Source organism: Phyllobates terribilis, unplaced genomic scaffold, assembly GCF_046119375.1.
Source record: "Phyllobates terribilis strain yellow unplaced genomic scaffold, ASM4611937v1 Scaffold_5__5_contigs__length_657084704, whole genome shotgun sequence".
NCBI classification, from domain to species: domain Eukaryota; kingdom Metazoa; phylum Chordata; class Amphibia; order Anura; family Dendrobatidae; genus Phyllobates; species Phyllobates terribilis.
The window spans coordinates 64,318,844-64,337,663 of NW_027362765.1; the positions used below are offsets into that span (position 1 = coordinate 64,318,844).

The 18,820-nt window shown below is 45.5% G+C and overlaps 1 protein-coding gene across 2 annotated transcripts in view; it reads right to left on the reverse strand.

Annotated features, from left to right (window-relative positions):
- LOC141271972 (uncharacterized) overlaps positions 1-18,820 on the reverse strand; it is a 243,559-nt gene that overhangs the window by 176,050 nt on the left and 48,689 nt on the right. The window contains exons 6-9 of one of the 2 annotated variants that reach the window (XM_073682228.1): positions 10,626-10,775; positions 10,317-10,496; positions 10,111-10,234; positions 9,930-10,027 (exon numbers count right to left, since the gene is read on the reverse strand). In XM_073682228.1, coding sequence (XP_073538329.1) covers positions 9,930-10,027; positions 10,111-10,234; positions 10,317-10,496; positions 10,626-10,775 — 552 coding nt within the window. The remainder of the gene's footprint in view (positions 1-9,929; positions 10,028-10,110; positions 10,235-10,316; positions 10,497-10,625; positions 10,776-18,820) is intronic. The other variant, XM_073682227.1, reaches the window with a different exon arrangement.

Here is an 18,820-nt window from a genome sequence, read left to right on the forward strand (position 1 = left end):
GGCAGGTAACTGGCAACGGGACCTGAGGGCTGAAGCACAGGTGAGACACAGGTGCAAATAACATTGCTCGGGCACCTCCATTTTGGAGGAGGTGCCTTATATATGATGAAGTCCTCCGGCCATTGGCCGGGGACTCTTTAGGGCGGCGCGCGCGGCCCCTTTAAGAGGAGGGGAGCGCGCGCGCGCCCTAAGCACAGGGGCCGGGAAGGAGCGCGCACTGAGAGCAGAGCAGGAGGAGGACGCCGGGACGGAGCGCGCGCTGACAGCAGAGCGGGGGAAGGAAGCCGGGCACGGAGCAGAGCGGTGAGAGGAGCAGCGTCCCTGCCTAGCAGAGGGCAGGGACGCCGGCACTACAGCGATCAAAAAATGTCACGTGCCTGAAAATGGCACCAATAAAAATGTCAACTCATCCCGCAAAAAACAAGCCGTCACATGACTCTGTTGGCCAAAATATGGAAAAATTATAGCTCTCAAAATATGGCGATGCAAAAACTAGATTTTACAAAATATGTGTCTTTTAGTGTGTGACAGCTGTCAATCATAAAAACCCGATATGATTCTGGTATCTCTGTAGTCGCACCGACCCGAAGAATAAGGTCGTCTAATCACTTATACCGCACTAGGAACGGCGTAAAAAATAAACGTTAGGGCTGGGGTTAGGGTTGTGCTAATGTTAGGGTTGGGTCAGGGTTAGGGTTGTTGTTTTTTTTCAAAATTAAAAAAAAAGAAAAAAAAAAGATGACGATATGGCAACTAGTGTTGAACGCAAGTGCTCACTACTTGAGTTTGCATCGGGTGCTCGGGTATGCATTGAGTATCGCGGGTGCTCGAGTCTCCGCCCCATATGATTCGCGGCCAAAAAAACCTCGTGGGGATTGCCTGCCATACACGAGCAATCCCCGCATGTTTTTTTGGGGGTGTCTAATAACCGTGAAACATGCGGGCGGGGACTCGAGCATTTCACTTGAGCACCCGTGATACATGGTGCATACTTGAGTACCCGATGCAAACTCAAGTAGCGAGCACTTGCACTCAAGACTAATGACAACTTATTCAATATGATGACCTAATGTCATCAAATTCTGTGTCGTACCTCTGGGTTCAAAATGTTCACTATACCCCTTGATAAAATCCTTGAGGGGTGTAGTTTCCAATATGGGGTCACTTGTGGGGGGTTTCAACTATTTAGGCATATCAGGGGCTCTCCAAACGCGACATGGCATCCGCTCTCGATTCCAGCCGATTTTGCGTTCAAAAAGTCACACAATGCTCCTTCCTTTCTGAACTCTGCCGTGTGCCCAAACACTGTATTTTCCCCACATATGGGGTATTGGTGTACTCAGGAGAAATTGCACAATAGTTTTTGGGGTCCATTTTATCCTCTTACTCTTGTGAAAATAAAAAAATTGGGGCTAAAACATCATTTTTGTGGAAAAAGTTAGATTTTTTTATTTTCACGGCTCCATGTTATAAACTTCTGTAAAGGACTTGGGGGATCAAGGTGCTCACCACACATCTAGATAAGTTCCCTGAGGGGTCTAGTTTCCAAAATGGTGTCACTTGTGGGGGTTTCCACTGTTTAGGCACATCAGGGGCTCCCCAAATGCAACATGGCATCCGCTAATTATTCCAGCAAATTTTACATTCAAAAAGTCAAATGGCGCTCCTTCCCTTCCGAACCCTGCCGTGCGCCCAAACAGTAGTTTTCCCCCACATATGGGGTATATGCTTACTCAGGAGAAATTGTACAACAAACTGCATGGTGCAATTTCTCCTGTTACCCTTATGAAATGCAAAAGTGGGGGCTGAAACACATTTTTGTGGGAAAAATGTGAAAATGTTATTTTTACGGCTCAATGTTATAAACTTCTGTGAAGCACCTAGGGGTTCAAGGTGCTCACCACACATCTAGATAAGTTCCCTGAGGGGTCCCGTTTCCAAAATGGTGTCACTTGTGGGGGGTTTCCACTGTTTAGGCACATCAGGGGCTCCCCAAATGCAACATGGCGTCCGCTAATTATTCAAGCAAATTTTACATTCAAAAAGTCAAATGGCGCTCCTTCCCTTCCGAACCCTGCCATGCGCCCAAACAGTGGTTTTCCCCCACATATGGGGTATATGCTTACTCAGGAGAAATTGCACAACAAATGTTGGGGTCCATTTTGTCCTGTTACTCCTGCGAAAATAAAAAAAAATTGGGTCTGAAGTAATATTTTTGTGAAAAAAGTTAAATGTTCATTTTTTTCTTCCACATTCCAAAAATTCCTGTAAAGCACCTGAAGGGTTAATAAAGTTCTTGAATGTGGTTTTGAGCACCTTGAGGGGTACAGTTTTTAGAATGGAGTCACTTTTGGGTATTTTCTTGTTAATTATTAACTATTTTGTGTGACATATCTCTCTGATTTAAGGGCATAAAAATTCAAATTTTGAAAATTGCTAAATTTTCAAAATTTTCGCCAAATTTCAGTTTTTTTCACAAATAAACGCAAGTGATATCGAAGAAATTTTACCACAATCATAAAGTACAATATGTCCCGAAAAAACAATCTCAGAATCAGGGGGATCCGTTGACGCGTTCCAGAGTAATTACCTCAAAGCGACAGTGGTCAGAATTGTAAAAATTGGCCTGGTCATTAACGTGCAAACCACCTTGGGTTGTAAAGGGGTTAATTATGTCAAAATCATACAATAACATTTTCTGGATTTTTTTAGATTCTGTCTCTCACAGCTGAAGTGTACCTATGATAAAAATTACAGACCTCTCCATTTTTTCTAGATGGAAGAACTTGCAAAATCGTCAGTGTATCAAATATGGTATTTTCCCCACTGTGTGTATGTATATATAGTAAAAACTCTGAGCTGTTTTGGTCATATGAAGGAAACACAACCATATGTTATGGTTATGTTTTGTTTTTCCCGTTAGGCCAGGAAGGCCGTGTTTGTTTTTGCTAACATTGCTGTAGTTTATGCAGTGCTCTTAATAAACTTAGCAGAAGATTTAAAGAGACAGTGTTCCTGTGTACCTCTATGTGCAGCCAAGTGAGTCGATCTACCACAATACACACACATACACACACACACGATAGGAGGAAAAATAACCCTTGCCATGACTACATGACCTGTTGTAGCATGAACATGAAAAATGGCTATTTTATATTTCAAATTCATATTGAAATATAAACCAGACATCTCAGCATATGTAGGTGTCTTACCTCAGTAGACTAGGGGTCATTAGTCCAGACATACTAAAGCATTAGGTTAAGTTTGCTAAGTCTGAGGTTTAATCTTTATTACTGAAGGGAATTAGCCTTTTGTATACTCTGTGTTTGTCATCCTATGTAGAATTAGAGACAGACGATTGCACAAAATTGTAAATAAAACTACAGACATATGATTTAAGATGGAGAAGCTTATTGTAGTACCAAAAATATAAGTGGCTATCTGAAACCCATTATGATGTATCCAACCTTTAATCAATATTCTGATTATATATTCTGTGTTAAGGTATACTTTATCTGTGAATGTATCTCACTTGATACATAGCTTCTTAACACAATATACTGTCTGGGAAGAAAACCTTGTTCTGATTTGTAACCCTGTGTAGGATTTACTCTTATCATATGTAAACATTATGACAGAAGTAGAATGGTCCGTGAACAGGTCTTGTCCAGTATTGCTCATCTGTGATAGCTGGCCACTGTCACAGGATTGGAATGCTGGACAACAACCTATGAACTTTCATGCTTACGTAATATTAGGTTGGGTAAGCATTTTTCTAAAGTATAAAGCTGTTGAAGAATTCAGTTATGGCAAAAGCATTGTGGACCTTTGAAGAGGACGCTCTTCAAAGTGTAGGACCTAGGACGCATACTCTGCCCATCGCTGAACGCTTCTCCAGCTGAAGTTTCTGGACAGATGATGTATATGCTACTAGGGAAATCTTTTTCTTCTTCTATCCAATAGTAAGTATGTAACCTTTATAAGTATTTAATCTTAGCAACCTTTAATCTACAAAAGTGTACGCCATATCATAATATCATACTATTCCTTTGATTCTGTATTTTATCTTTCAAATTATCTATTATAAATAAAATTGCGTTATATTACAAGTGGTTGCCTTCTTTAAAGCCGTATCTGAACCTTATTGCTAAAAACTTGGCAATACATAATTTGGCGTAGTCGGCAGGATACGCAGAAGGCTCAGAAGTTCTTTTTATTGGAAAGTAGAAGGGACTGTGTGTGATAGTGTGATATTGCGTAAAACATGCCTCTCTTTAAGAAAAAAGAGGTTGTAAGTGTTTCTGTAGAAATTCCAGGGTGGGAGCAGGCTCCTTACCATATTTTGGCCAAAGAGTGGTCGCAATGTGTTGGATTAAGTGAATCATGGGACAAATGTTTGAATGATGCTGAACCTGATGATGTCGTTGAATGCTTGCAAAAAGTAAGAGTGGAAAAAAAGCAGGAATTGGGTGCTGTGAGCAGGAGAGGATGGATTTTGTTACATGCATGTAGAAAACAGCTTGAGGAAAGAATACGTATATTAACAAAAGTTCAGGAATTGGAAAGACTGTTGTGTGAGGCCCAGAATGCATTGGTTATAGCACAGTGTCAGAATAAGTTATTAATGGACAGATGTGATGGATATCAGCATGTAGCAAAAAAGGCAGCGGTATGTGTAACGCAGTATAAATACAGAAGGAGACGAGGGAAGGTTAATAAAAAGAAAGTAGCTTTGGCCATAGCCAAATCAGGAATAGAGTGTAGCCCTGATCAATGGGATGGTGTCCACAGGGATAAAATAGATGGGATTGGTACTGACGAGATGTGGAAATTGTATCAAAAGAGAGGACTTAATGAAAAGTCAGAGGTTTCACATAATAGAAAGGTTACAGCGAAAGATCCTGAATCCCCACAGCAGGGGCCGGGCGGGACACGGGGAGAGAGAGGGCCCACTCCCTCCTCGTCGCCAGCAAAGCCCACAGCACCGGGGTTTGAGGATCTTTATGCTGAATTTAAATCCTTGATACAGGAAATCAAAGCCCAACAGAAGGGGGCATCATTTTCTCCTAATAAGATGTCTTCATCTGAAATGGAGGATCGATGGAGGGAGACAGATAAAAGTGATTGACATGCTGGCCACGCCCCACAAATGTTGGTAGATACAGGGGCGGAGGCCAGTTTGATTAATGGAAATCCAAAACAATTCAGTGAGTGCAAGATTATAACTACAGAATTAGGAAGAAAGCAAATTGAGGCAATTCAGGACAGAGCAAAACCAGGAGTTAGTGGAATCTCCACATTGCATGAGAAGGTAAGCAAAGTCCCTATGGGACTTCAGGAGCAGGAGATACCCTTCGAACAATTGATTCCTGAGCAGAGGAAACAAGCGTGGTTTACAGAAGGGTCAGCTAGTTACCAAGGTATCAACTGTATGTGGAACGCAGTGGACTATCAGACTACAAGTATACATAGCAAAGAAGTATGGGGAAAAGAGTTGTGGCAAGATATCTGGGCCATTGTACAAATAATTAAAGTGACTGTGTTTCATATTAATGCTATTTGTGCTTCAGATCCCCTGGAAAGACTCTTCAACTCAGTAGCAGACGAACAATCCAAAATATCAGTCACTGAATCCAATAAAGACTGCCACCACTGAGGAGCTGCTCGGACTGACTCAATGGGCACAGACCAGAGGGTGCCCATCAGGTTAGATGTAATCAAGGAAACAATTATGAAATGTCCAGTATGCCAACATTCACAACAAAGACCTGTCCATCATGTTGTTAGGGGTCAAATAGCCCGAGGTAAACTAGCTGGACAAATTTGGCATGTAGATTACATCGGTCCCCTTCCACAAGATGGAGGATGTGTGTATGTATGCACGGCCGTGGATACATACTCAGGGTATATGATGGCTTGTCCGTGTAAAACGGACAATGCTAACAGTACCATTAAAACCATGGAAACCATAATATTATATTACGGTATTCTATTGCAAATTCAGAGTGACAATGGTAGTCACTTCAAGAACAGGAAACACCGTTAATGAGAATGATTACCCCCAATTTACAGATCATGCCTTTAAAAGCTACTACCACAGGACAGACAGTTCTCTATTGGGAACTAGAGCCAGGGGCCCTGGGACCTTATAGAGCCACCCCACAGGCAGCAGGACTAGAATTACACTCTCATGAGGAAATTAGATTACAAATAGGGGTGGTAAAGGCAATCAGAACTGCTATAGGATTACAAATGCCTCCTGAGCAGTTTGGTCTTATAGCTCCAAGATCAGGTTTGGCCCTGAGAGGAATTCAAGTGATGGGAGGAGTGATAGATCAGGATTATCAAGGTGAAATCAAGGTACTCCTGTTGAATAGTGGGGATAGTGACTTGTTGATCCAAAAAGGATACAGGATAGCTCAATTATTAATTTTGTCTATCCAGAAAATGAAAATAATCACGGAACAGCTCCTACAATAATAACAGTTGGAGGAGACAGAGGTTTTGGCTCCACTCATTTACTGAATGATGGTGCAAAAATCTGGGTGAAGCAACCTGGAGATAAAGGTCCTCCAGAACCTGCAGAGGTGATCGCCCAAGGGGCGGACAATGTGTTAATAGTGATGAAGCCAGGACAAGAGAAGTGGGAACATGTTCCTGCAGACTCAAAATTGGAGATTGTGGATGATCGGTGTTACAGGCATGGTCCTTTTGGTCTCTGTCACTACCCAACCGTTATACAGAAGGGAAAGAGAAACGCCAGACGAGGAGAATGAGGCTTTATGGAAAATTAAGCAGAATTTATGGAGTTACTTGGCACAACTGACAAACATGAGTCATTTTTGTATGGCAAAGACTGCAATGGCTACAAATGTGTTGGAAACTTGTATGGTAGCTATACCAACCCCCTTACGACTGTGGACCAAATTGATAGGGGGATTTATCCAAGATGAGGAGGTGGAAGAAGGAGATGTGCTTCAGAATTAAACATACAACCCGTATTACGCTTGTATAAACTGTACTGGAGAAGATTTTATTACTGAAGATATGATCACTATAAAGACTCAAAACATTGCATCTGCTGAGCTATGTTATCAAATGACTTGCGACCAGAATAAAATAGGTAAATGCCAGCAAATGAAAATAGAAAGAAAAACAGGGAATAATGAGATTGATATTATTTGTAGTTCCCGTACAGGTAAAGATTGTAAGAAAATAAGGTCGGGGAAAAATATGAAGTGTAATAATACAGTAACTTCCCCCTCATACATACAACATGTAAAATTGCCCAAGGGGTGGATGTTTTCTTGTGGGAATATAACTTTTAATTATATTCCGGCCAATATAACAGGGGGGCCATGTGTTATCTCTAGATTAGGTTTAATGCTTTATTCCCATCTCATAAAATTAAGCGTTCCAAAGGGGGATTTTCTCGCTTATCAGAAAATTGTAATTATAATGTAAATTTACTAACTGAATCAGAAATGCTAGGAATATATTTGACAATGGTAGGATCCCCTGTCATAACGGCATATGCTGCCCATACTGTAGGTAGATTATCTTGTCTTGTGGCTAGATCAATAAATATTACTAGTAGAGCTTTAGAGAATATATTATTGGATATACAAAGTTACCGAAAAGCAATTTTACAAAATAGGGCAACTATAGATTATTTGTTGTTAATTCATAATCATGGATGTCAATCGTTTGATGGGATGTGTTGTTTTAATCAGTCTGATCACAGCCAAGATTTGCAGTCTCAAATAGATCAGTTACAGGATGATGTTAATCACATCACACAAAGTGATGGTAAATGGTGGGACTGGTTATTTTCCTGGCTGCCTGATTTGGGGTATTTCCGCTATATTTTAGGAGTAATTTTTGTAATAATTTGTGCATGTATTGCTTTATGTTGCTGTATACAATGTATTCCTTCTTTGTTATCTCTATGTCGCTCATCTGTTGAAGTTATTCCTTTGGGATATGGCGTTGGATATAAATAATATATGGTTTCAGATAACCAAGGGTGGATTGTAGCATGAACATGAAAAATGGCTATTTTATATTTCAAATCCATATTGAAATATAAACCAGACATCTCAGCATATGTAGGTGTCTTACCTCAGTAGACTAGGGGTCATTAGTCCGACATACTAAAGCATTAGGTTAAGTTTGCTAAGTCTGAGGTTTAATCTTTATTACTGAAGGGAATTAGCCTTTTGTATACTCTGTGTTTGTCATCCTATGTAGAATTAGAGACAGACGATTGCACAAAATTGTAAATAGGAGCAACAGGCATATGATTTAAGATGGAGAAGCTTATTGTAGTACCAAAAATATAAGTGGCTATCTGAAACCCATTATGATGTATCCAACCTTTAATCAATATTCTGATTATATATTCTGTGTTAAGGTATACTTTATCTGTGAATGTATCTCACTTGATACATAGCTTCTTAACACAATATACTGTCTGGGAAGAAAACCTTGTTCTGATTTGTAACCCTGTGTAGGATTTACTCTTATCATATGTAAACATTATGACAGAAGTAGAATGGTCCGTGAACAGATCTTGTCCAGTATTGCTCATCTGTGATAGCTGGCCACTGTCACAGGATTGGAACGTTGGACAACAACCTATGAACTTTCATGCTTACGTTATATTAGGTTGGGTAAGCATTTTTCTAAAGTATAAAGCTGTTGAAGAATTCAGTTATGGCAGAAGCATTGTGGACCTTTGAAGAGGACGCTCTTCAAAGTGTAGGACCTAGGACGCATTCTCTGCCCATCACTGAGCGCTTCTCCAGCTGAAGTTTCTGGACAGATGATGTATATGCTACTAGGGAAATCATTTTCTTCTTCTATCCAATAGTAAGTATGTAACCTTTATAAGTATTTAACCTTAGTAACCTTTAATCTACAAAAGTGTATGCAATATCATAATATCATACTATTCCTTTGATTCTGTATTTTATCTTTCAAATTATCTATTATAAATAAAATTGCGTTATATTACAAGTGGTTGCCTTCTTTAAAGCCGTATCTGAACCTTATTGCTAAAAACTTGGCAATACACCTGTGACATGTAGTCATTGATTACTTCCAATGTAAGGGTTGTTTGGGCTGAGGTGTACATGGATTCATGCTGCTTGTGCTAAATTCTGACCCCCCCCCAACATCAATCTGGATTAATCCATGCAGACAATGTTTTACATTGGTCAGTTATATTCTTTTGCAAAATAATGTTTTTTTCTTTTCAGCTATCGTTGGTCATCATTGACAATGGAACTAGTCACTGCTGCCATCGCCCATCTGTTCTAAGGAATGATGGCTGCATTCACACACATTAGTTGAATACTAGCGCAGTATTCAGCTGCAGTCTGTATAACTGCACCACATGTTCTCAGAACTATTATTCTCCTTGATAAGTTGTTTAAATCCATAGGATCCAATATCACTGGCTATATTTAATTGATGAAACCATTCTCAGTATACTCTTCAGATCATTGCATGCAAAATACCCCATAAGTTTGGCAATTTTTAAAATACTTGTGCTGTGACAGTGTGCAAAGTGAGTCAGATTGCTCTATGTTCCCATTCTGAAAACTGATCACTCCGATTTAGGGCGCAGTCAGAAGGCCATATAAATCTGACTGAGATTGGAAAGCAGTGCACGGACTGGCCGGTTACTCTTCTAACCGGAGAGTGACAGCTTCATGTATTCCTAAGCAGCTGTCACGTTCGGGTTTGGAGAGCTACAGTCCAGTACACGCACTGTGTTATGATCTCAGTCTGATTTATACAGCCGCCTGACCGCGCCCTTATGCTGCACACCGTGGTCAGTAATACTGGGGGATAACACAAGACTGAACACAAGACCTTCTCAGCCTTCTACACATCATAGGGAAGGAGACCTTCTCTCCATCTACCTGATGATCCTGAGGAACACTGGGATCTTCTTGTTTACAGTTCTGTGGATGAAGAGGATGGGGACATCTCTCTGGTGTTGTCCTCTTACTGGATAGAACTGGAGGAAACACATACAGGGACTGAATTCATTCTTTACATACAGATAATTATAGGCAGTGTGTATTTAGTCCTGTCTATTACCTGGTGATGTGAGGGGCTGGGGAACCTCCATCATGACGTCCTTGTACAGATCTTTCTGTCTTTCTAAATACTCCCACTCCGCCATGGAGAAATAGACGGTGACATCCTGACACCTTATAGGAACCTGACACATACAATGATACCGTCATCCCCCCGCTCCCTTCATAGGGTAATGTATAATGTCCCAGCATTCCCAGCAGTGTCACCTCTCCAGTCAGCAGCTCAATCATCTTGTAGGTGAGTTCTAGACTCTTTTGGTCATTGATGTCCTCATGTATCAGGGGGTGAGGTGGAGGTCCTGTGATTGGGCTCAGGGGTCTTCTCCATCCCTCAGAAACAGGGTCCTGACAGCGCTCACTAGAGGTCTTCTTCACTACTGTGTAATCCTGGTTATGGAAAGACACATTAATAAATCTCAATACAGACATTTCCAGAGTCCTCACCTCTCCAGTTCTGTCCATCTGTTATTCCCATAGATAAGAATGATGTAATGTGACGTCATCAGAACCTCTCACCTCTCCAGTAAGCCGGAAGAGGATCTCTACGGTGAGGTGTAATATCCTCTCCGCCATCTTGTCCCTGTCCCTATCCATCCTTGATGGGTCAATCAGGAATATTCTCTTATATAGAAGATCTCCACTGAGAAGATCCGATATTGTAGGGACCTGAATGGGGAGAAGATGACGATATAACATCATAAAGATCCCATGTAAGAAATCTCCGGAGCTGTTACCGGCTTCACATGATCACTACATCCAGTCATGGCCCCGTCCTGCCCCCGGTATAACACAATCCAATTATAGTCACATATAATGATTCATCACTTATCTCCAATAGAACATGAAAAACAAAGAACAAATCTAAAAGAAAAAAATATAGAAAACATTTAAATTAAATCCTGATATATGGCATGTGAGACAGTGAGGGGAGTCATATGTGAGGGCCATTATGTATCCTCCCCCCCAGGAGGGCTTTTATTTTTGGAGAGATCTATAGGATCGGTAGTGGGATGGGTCTCTCCCTCTAGTCCGGGTCTTACAAGTGGAACATGGCCACAGTTTTCATTTAAGCCTGCAGAAAAGGTTTGGGCTTGTGTATGGTTTGCAGGCTTGAGAGCAGGAGCTTTCTGCAGTACAGGTCTGTGTGAGACTGAACACAGGCCAGAGGAAACAAAGCCATTGACGCACCCACGAGAGATAATGTGGTGTCGTCGCCCACGGCAATGGAGTATTAAAGGGGTTTTCCCACGAACTAAAGTTCATTCAAAAAATTGTCTGTGTCTGACCATGTACGGAATATACCACGTCTCCTGGGCAGGGGAGGAAGCAAAAGACAAAACAGACATTACAGCAGGGGATCACAGAGGATTCATTTTCTGAGATAAAGTATCGTTTAAAAATAGGAAGGGAATGTTTTACCTCAGAAAATGAATCCTCTGCGATCCCCTGCTGTAATATCTGTTTTGTCTTTTGCTTCCTCCCCTGCCCAGGAGATGTGGTATGTTCCGTACACGGTCAGACACAGACAATTTTTAAAATTAACTTTTGTTCGTGGGAAAACCCCTTTAAGGACTGTTTGGATGATCCGGCTGATAGCCGGAGGATAACATTTGCCTTTTTGTTGTGAGTTGCCAAAATAAAGACTTGTAAGTTGGACTAAACTGGGTCCCTGCCTCTTTTTACAAAACAACATATTACCCAAGGGGTAAATAGATCCACTATAAGGGATGCATTAAAATTAACTTTTAATAATTTCCTTTTAAAAGTGGACTCTGTTTAAATGTTTAAAGCTACTACAGTGGACCTATGTTATATCCCTGTATCGGAGTGTTTCCCAGCATTGGAACACCTCCATATCCGCTACATCAAATCAATCCCTTTTTTGTTAATATTTCCCTAGTGTGATCATGACTGCAGTCCATAGATTAATGTAGTGTTTTATAGATCTGTACATTTCCTTCTCACATATACCACTGAAGAAACTAAAAAGCATATTTAGCTCCCCTTACCAGTTTCGCCTATACAAACTTTATCAGGGGCCCAGTGCTATAATGAGGTAAAAAATAAGGGGATGGACCTTTTAAAGCCTTTGTTTCAGCCTCATAGGTTCTATATGTGGACCAATAGAAAAACATATAGCTCATACCCAATCCAAGCAACCCATGCCTGGACCAAACATAAACAACATAACTTATCATTTAATGATTTAATATACATGTTCTTAATCAATATAAGGCTCAATGTAAGACATTCAGTGATAGAGAGGTTATTAAAGGATCATTTCACATATAAATGTATGTACACAGATAAATATTGTGACAGTCACTTGTAAAGTGCTGCAGGGGAGATATGTTTCCCTGAGGCTATTAGCTTCAGTAAATTAAAACAGCTAAGTTTCCACCAGCATGTTATCTGCAAAGAGGGGTTAAGTCACCACTTGTAAGGCTGCGTGCCCACTATGCGCTTTTCAAGCATTTTTGCTGCGGAATTTCGCAGCATAAACGCTTGCAAAACGCTTGGTAATCCGTGTCCCATGATCCCCAATGAAAATCTGCATGTTGTGTGCCTATGCTGCGGAATTTTCCGCAACGGATTTTCCCTGCGGAAAAATCTGCATCATGTCCATTATTTGTGCATTTCTGCATGCGGATTTGAGGTCCCAATGCATTTGAAAAATGCAAGTCAAATAAGCATGTAAAAACGCTGCAAAACGCGTGTAAAATTCGCAAGCGTTTTTACTGCCAACAACATGCAGAAACGCTGCAGAAATTTTCTGCTTCAATTCTGCATCGTGGGCACATAGCGTAAAGGGCGTGTTTTCATGAGAACAAACAAGAGCAGGTGGGAGGTTGTTCTCCATATCTCCACCTCAGGGTGTGGTCTGGGGGTTTAAACACTCGGCTTGCTTAGACATTCAGTGTCTGGAGAAGCTAGCTCCAGAGAGGAGCTTGTGTGTTCTGTGCTAATATGAACTGTTACGGATCCGGGTGGTGGAACCTCTGTGCTGTGGTGCAAGGAGGGACCAGAGGGGCGTAACTAGGTATCAACTCGGACTGACCAAGGTCGTACGGCGGCTCAGTCGACTCCGTGACCAGGGAAGGACCGAGCAGAGGGACCAGGTGCTACTCTGGGCCAGACCTTGATGCGAGCAGGTGACTCCCACGGGTCAGAAGGCAGGGACTGACCGGTACAGCAGATGAGCACGGCAGGCAGGCTGACGGGTGATCCGGATAGACGGACTGGCAGACACGGCAGGTAACAAGCAGGAGACTCTAGGTAAGCTGGCTGGTAGGCACGGCAGGTAACAAGCAGGAGCCTCCAGGTAGGCTGGCTGGTAGCCACAGCAGGTAACAGGCAGGTGCTTCCAGGTAAGCAGGCAGGTGCTTCCAGGTAAGCCGGCGGGCAGGGCCCATAGACAGACTGGTGGACTGAACTGTAGACAGACTGTCGGGCTGGAGAGTAGACAAGCCGGCGGACAGGACTGGTAGTCAGGCTGGCGGACTGGACTGGTAGTCAGGCTGGCGGACAGGACTGGTAGTCAGGCTGGCGGACAGGACTTGTAGTCAGGCTGGCGGACAGGACTGGTAGTCAGGCTGGCGGACTGGACTGGTAGTCAGGCTGGCGGATTGGACTGGTAGTCAGGCTGGCGGACTGGACTGGTAGTCAGGCTAGCAGCGGGACCTGAGGGCTGAAGCAGAGTTTAACACACAAAGCTACAACCTTGCACGGGCACCTCCATTTTGGCCGGGGACTCCTTAGGACGGCGCGCGTGACCCCTTTAAGAGGGAGGGAGCCCGTGCGCCCTAAGCACAGTGCCCGGGAAGCTGCGCGCGCCGGCAGCAGCAGAAGCGCCGGAGGACGCCGGGCAGGGAGCGCGGCGGTAAGAGGGACAGCGTCTCTGCCTGTCAGGGGGCAGAGACGCCGATACTACAGTACCCCCCCCCTTACGCCTCCTCTTTTTTAGGCCTGAAAGAAATTTTTTAAGGAGAAGCAGGGCGTGGATGTTCTCCCTGGGTTCCCAAGTTCTCTCCTCTGGGCCAAACCTCTTCCAATCCACCAGAAAAAAGGTTTTTCCTCTTACCCTCTTGGTGGCCAGAATGTTCTCTACCTCATAGACGTCCTCAGCGGAGACCGGAGCTGGGGAGGTACCTGGATTCTCGGTAAAAGAATTAAGCACAAGTGGTTTGAGGAGAGATACGTGGAAGGAGTTGGGAATCCGTAAGGTGGCCGGGAGTTTTAACTTGTAGGCTACTGGATTTGCTTGAGGACTTCAAATGGACCGATGAACCGTGGACCCAACTTATAGGAGGGTAGTTTGAGACGAACATGTTTGGAGGAGAGCCAAACCTTGTCTCCCGGACGGAATTGAGGCGGATCCAGACGTCTCTTATCAGCATGTTTCTTCATCCGCTCGGAGGATTGAAGAAGTGTGGATCCAAATAGTGGAAAATTCGCTGACCAGAGTCTCCGCGGCAGGGTTGTCCACTGAAGAGGAAACGGAATCCGGGGATGTTGACCGTAGACCACAAGGAACGGGGACTTGGAAGAAGATTCGCTCTCATGGTTGTTATAGGAGAACTCGACCCATGGTAGGAGCTCCACCCAATCGGTATGGTGAGCGTTGACGAAGTGCCGGGGGAAGCTGGTTTGGATCTGGTTGATACGTTCCACTTGGCCATTGGACTGCGGATGGTAAGCAGAGGAGAATTCCAGGGTGACATCCAGCAGCTTACATGTAGCTCTCCAGAAGCGCGAAGTGAACTGGACCCCTAGACAGACACAATGTGGAGGGGTAGGCAGTGGAGACGAAAGATGTGATGGATGAAGTCCTTAGCCAGCACAGATGCAGACGGGAGACCAGGCAGAGGGATGAAGTTGGCCATTTTATAAAAGCGGTCAGCGACCACCCAAATGACTGTACAGCCGGCAGAAACAGGGAGATCAGTAATAAAGTCTATAGCAATGTGTTGCCATGGGGCAGCAGGTACGGGAAGAGGCAGGAGACAGCCGGCTGGAAGATGTTTGGGAACCTTGTTGCGGGCACAGGACGAACAGGCCGTGACGAAGTCTACCACATCCTGGCGCAGGGTAGGCCACCAGTAATGCCGGGTAATGAGCAGGAAGGTCTTCTTCTGGCCAGCATGGCCGGCTAGTTTGGATGAATGACCCCAGTGAAGAACCTTCTTACGATCCGGAACCGCTTCAAACGTCTTACCGGGTGGGAGACGAGACAGGTCCAAGGGGGCCACATTCATCACTTTGGAGGGATCGATGATATGCATAGGCTCCTCCTCTTGATCGGAAGACAGGAAGGATTGGGACAAGGCGTCGGCTTTAACGTTCTTGTCCGCCGGGCGGTAATGTAGGCTAAAATTGAAGCGGGCGAAGAACAAAGACCACCGGGCCTGACGCGGATTGAGTCTTTGGGCATTCTGTAGATATGCCAGGTTTTTGTGGTCAGTATAGATGACCACCGGGTGCAGAGTCCCCTCGAGCAGGTAACGCCACTCCTCCAGCGCCAATTTGATGGCTAGCAGTTCTCGGTCTCCTATGGAGTAGTTGCGCTCAGACGAGGAGAAGAGCTTGGAGAAGAAGCCGCAGGTTACCATTCTCCCGGATGGAGATTTCTGGGTGAGCACCGCTCCGGCTCCGGAAGAGGAAGCATCAACCTTCAGAAAGAACTGTTGGTTGCTATCCGGACGGTGCAGCACAAGGGCAGAAGAGAAGGCTTGTTTTAAGGAGAGGAAGGCCTCCTCCGCTTCGGACGGCCATTCCGTAGGATTTGCTCCCTTTCGGGTGAGCGCAGAGATGGGAGCAGTCTGGGAAGAGAAGTGTGGGATGAAGAGAAGGTAATAGTTGGCGAAGCCAAGGAATCACTGAATCGAATCGCCCTCAACCCCTCCGGACGGGGCCACTTTAAGATGGCAGAGACCTTCTCGGGGTCCATCTGTAGACCTGTATTAGAGATAATATAGCCCAGGAACGGAAGAGAGGTCTGCTCAAAGAGGCATTTCTCAAAATTTGCATATAGGTGATTCTGCCTGAGCCTAAGCAGGACCTGACGAACATCCCTCCAGTGTGTAGGAAGATCCGGAGAGGACCAAGATGTCGTCCAGGTACACCACCACGCAAGAATATAAGAGGTCACGGAAGATGTCGTTAACTAATTCTGGGAAGACGGCAGGAGCATCACAGAGACCGAAGGGCATCACACGGTATTCATAGTGACCGTCCCGGGTATTGAATGCCGTCTTCCACTTGTCTCCTTGGCGGATCCGGACCAAGTTATACGCCTCACGAAGATCGAGCTTGGTGAAGATCTTCGAGCCTTTAAGGAGGTCGAACAGCTCAGAGATGCGCGGCAGGGGGTATTTGTTTTTGATAGTAATTTGGTTGAGTCTTCTATAATCGATACAGGGGCGTAGTGAACCGTCTTTTTCTTTTACGAAGAAGAATCCGGCTCCAGCCGGGGTGGAAGATTTCCGAATGAATCCCCTAGCCAGATTTTCTTCGATGTACTCCGACATGGCCCGGGTTTGGGCCTACGACAACGGGTAAATATGCCCATGGGGTGGAGTGGCACCGGGTACCAGGTAGATAGGGCAATCATATGGCCTATGAGGTGGCAGTGTCTCTGCCTCCTTCTTGTCGAAGACATCAGCACAGTACCAGTAAGGTGCCGGTAGACCAGGTAAATTAGCCGGAGTAGAAGAAGGTCGAGCCGGGCGAACCGGAACCAGGCAAGTCTCATGGCAATCCTGCCCCCAACGGAGCACCTCACCGGAATGCAAATTTAGAACGGGTTCATGTCTCTGCAGCCAGGGTAGACCTAGCAAAAGGGGGTGAGAGAGTCCGGAAAGCACATGGAAGGAGATTCTCTCTGAGTGCAGCATTCCCACCTGCAGGGTTACGGGCTCTGTGACGAGCAAGATGGTCACCGGAAGGAGTCTTCCATCCACGGAAGAGACTGCCAATGGTTCAGCCAGAGGTTTGGTAGGAATCTGATACTTCTCTACAAGGGACTGGGAAATGAGATTCCCAGCGGCTCCGGAATCCAGATGTGCGGTTTCAAAGAAGCGGTTCTCTCCAGAAGAGATAGAGACAGACAAAGTCAAGAACGGAGAGGATTTACTCTTGCCTAGGACGACCTCTCTGAGCGGTCTTACACACTGGAGTTTCCCGGCTTCACCGGACAGGAACGGATCAGGTGCTCCTTACTACCACAGTAGAAACAGCTCCCCTCGGCTCGGCGTGTTTCTTGGCGAGACTTGACCATCTTGGTCTGGTCGATCTGCATAGGTTCGGGCAAGCGTGCCCGGGCAGTTGCTGGTTGGGAAGCCGGTTTCTGGAAAACAGGAGAAAGACGAGGAAATCTTCTCTCCCGGGTAGTCTCCTTAGCACGTTCTAGGAAACGGATGTCAATCTGGGTAGCTAGTGACACCAGGTCATCCAGGGTGGTAGGAATGTCCCGGCCGGCTAACTCGTCCTTAATTCGACCGGAAAGACCCTCCCAGAAGGTGGACACCAGGGCCTCGTTGTCCCAGGCAAGCTCAGAAGCGAGGGTACGGAACCATATGGCATACTGGCCCACGGTGAGACTCCCTTGGCAGAGATGGAGCAATGAGGAGGCAGTAGAAATCCTTCGTCTGGGTTCATCGAAGACCCTCCGGAAGGCAGTGAGGAAAGCCGGAAGATAGGACACCAGGGAATGCCCTCTCTCCCATAGAGGGTTTAGCCATGCCAATGCTTCCCCGATGAGGTGAGACATGATGAACGCCATCTTGGCCCGGTCGGAGGGAAACTGATGTGCCAGAAGTTCAAAGTGCAGCGTGCACTGGTTCAGGAAGCCCCATATAAGAAGAGGTCACCTCCAAAACGAGGAGGCGCAGAAAGACAGGATCCTAGGCTGGATGCCGTGGTATTGGAAGGCAGCGGTGCTGCTGGAGCGGGTGTCGCTCGACTCGAGGCGGGCACAGGTGGGACAGACAGCGTGTCCAGGCGAGAGTTGACAGACGGCAGATAGGTCAGGATGGTTTCCTGTTGAGATCTCTGACGAGAAACCTCCTGGTACAGGTCAGCAAGCGAAGGGGCCTGGGGGCCACCGGGTTCCATGGCCCGTGCAAACTGTTACGGATCCGGGTGGTGGAACCTCTGTGCTGCGGTGCAAGGAGGGACCAGAAGGGTGTAACTAGGTATCAACTCGGACTGACCAAGGTCGTACGGCGGCTCATTCGACTCCGTGACCAGGGAAGGACCGAGCAGAGGGACCAGGTGCTACTCTGGGCCAGATCTTGTATGAGAGCAGGTGACTCCCACAGGTCAGAAGGCAGGGACTGACCGGTACAGCAGATGAGCACAGTAGGCAGGCTGACGGGTGATCCAGGTAGACGGACTGGCAGACACGGCAGGTAACAAGCAGGAGCCTCTAGGTAGGCTGGCTGGTAGGCACGGCAGGTAACAAGCAGGAGCCTCCAGGTAGGCTGGCTGGTAGGCACGGCAGGTAACAGGCAGGTGCTTCCAGGTAAGCAGGCGGGTAGGCACGGCAGGTAACAGGCAGGTGCTTCCAGGTAAGCAAGCGGGCAGGGCTCATAGACAGACTGGCGGACTGGACTGTAGACAGACTGTCGGGCTGGAGAGTAGACAAGCAGGCGGACAGGAAGTAGTCAGGCTGGCGGACTGGACTGGTAGTCAGGCTGGCGGACTGGACTGGT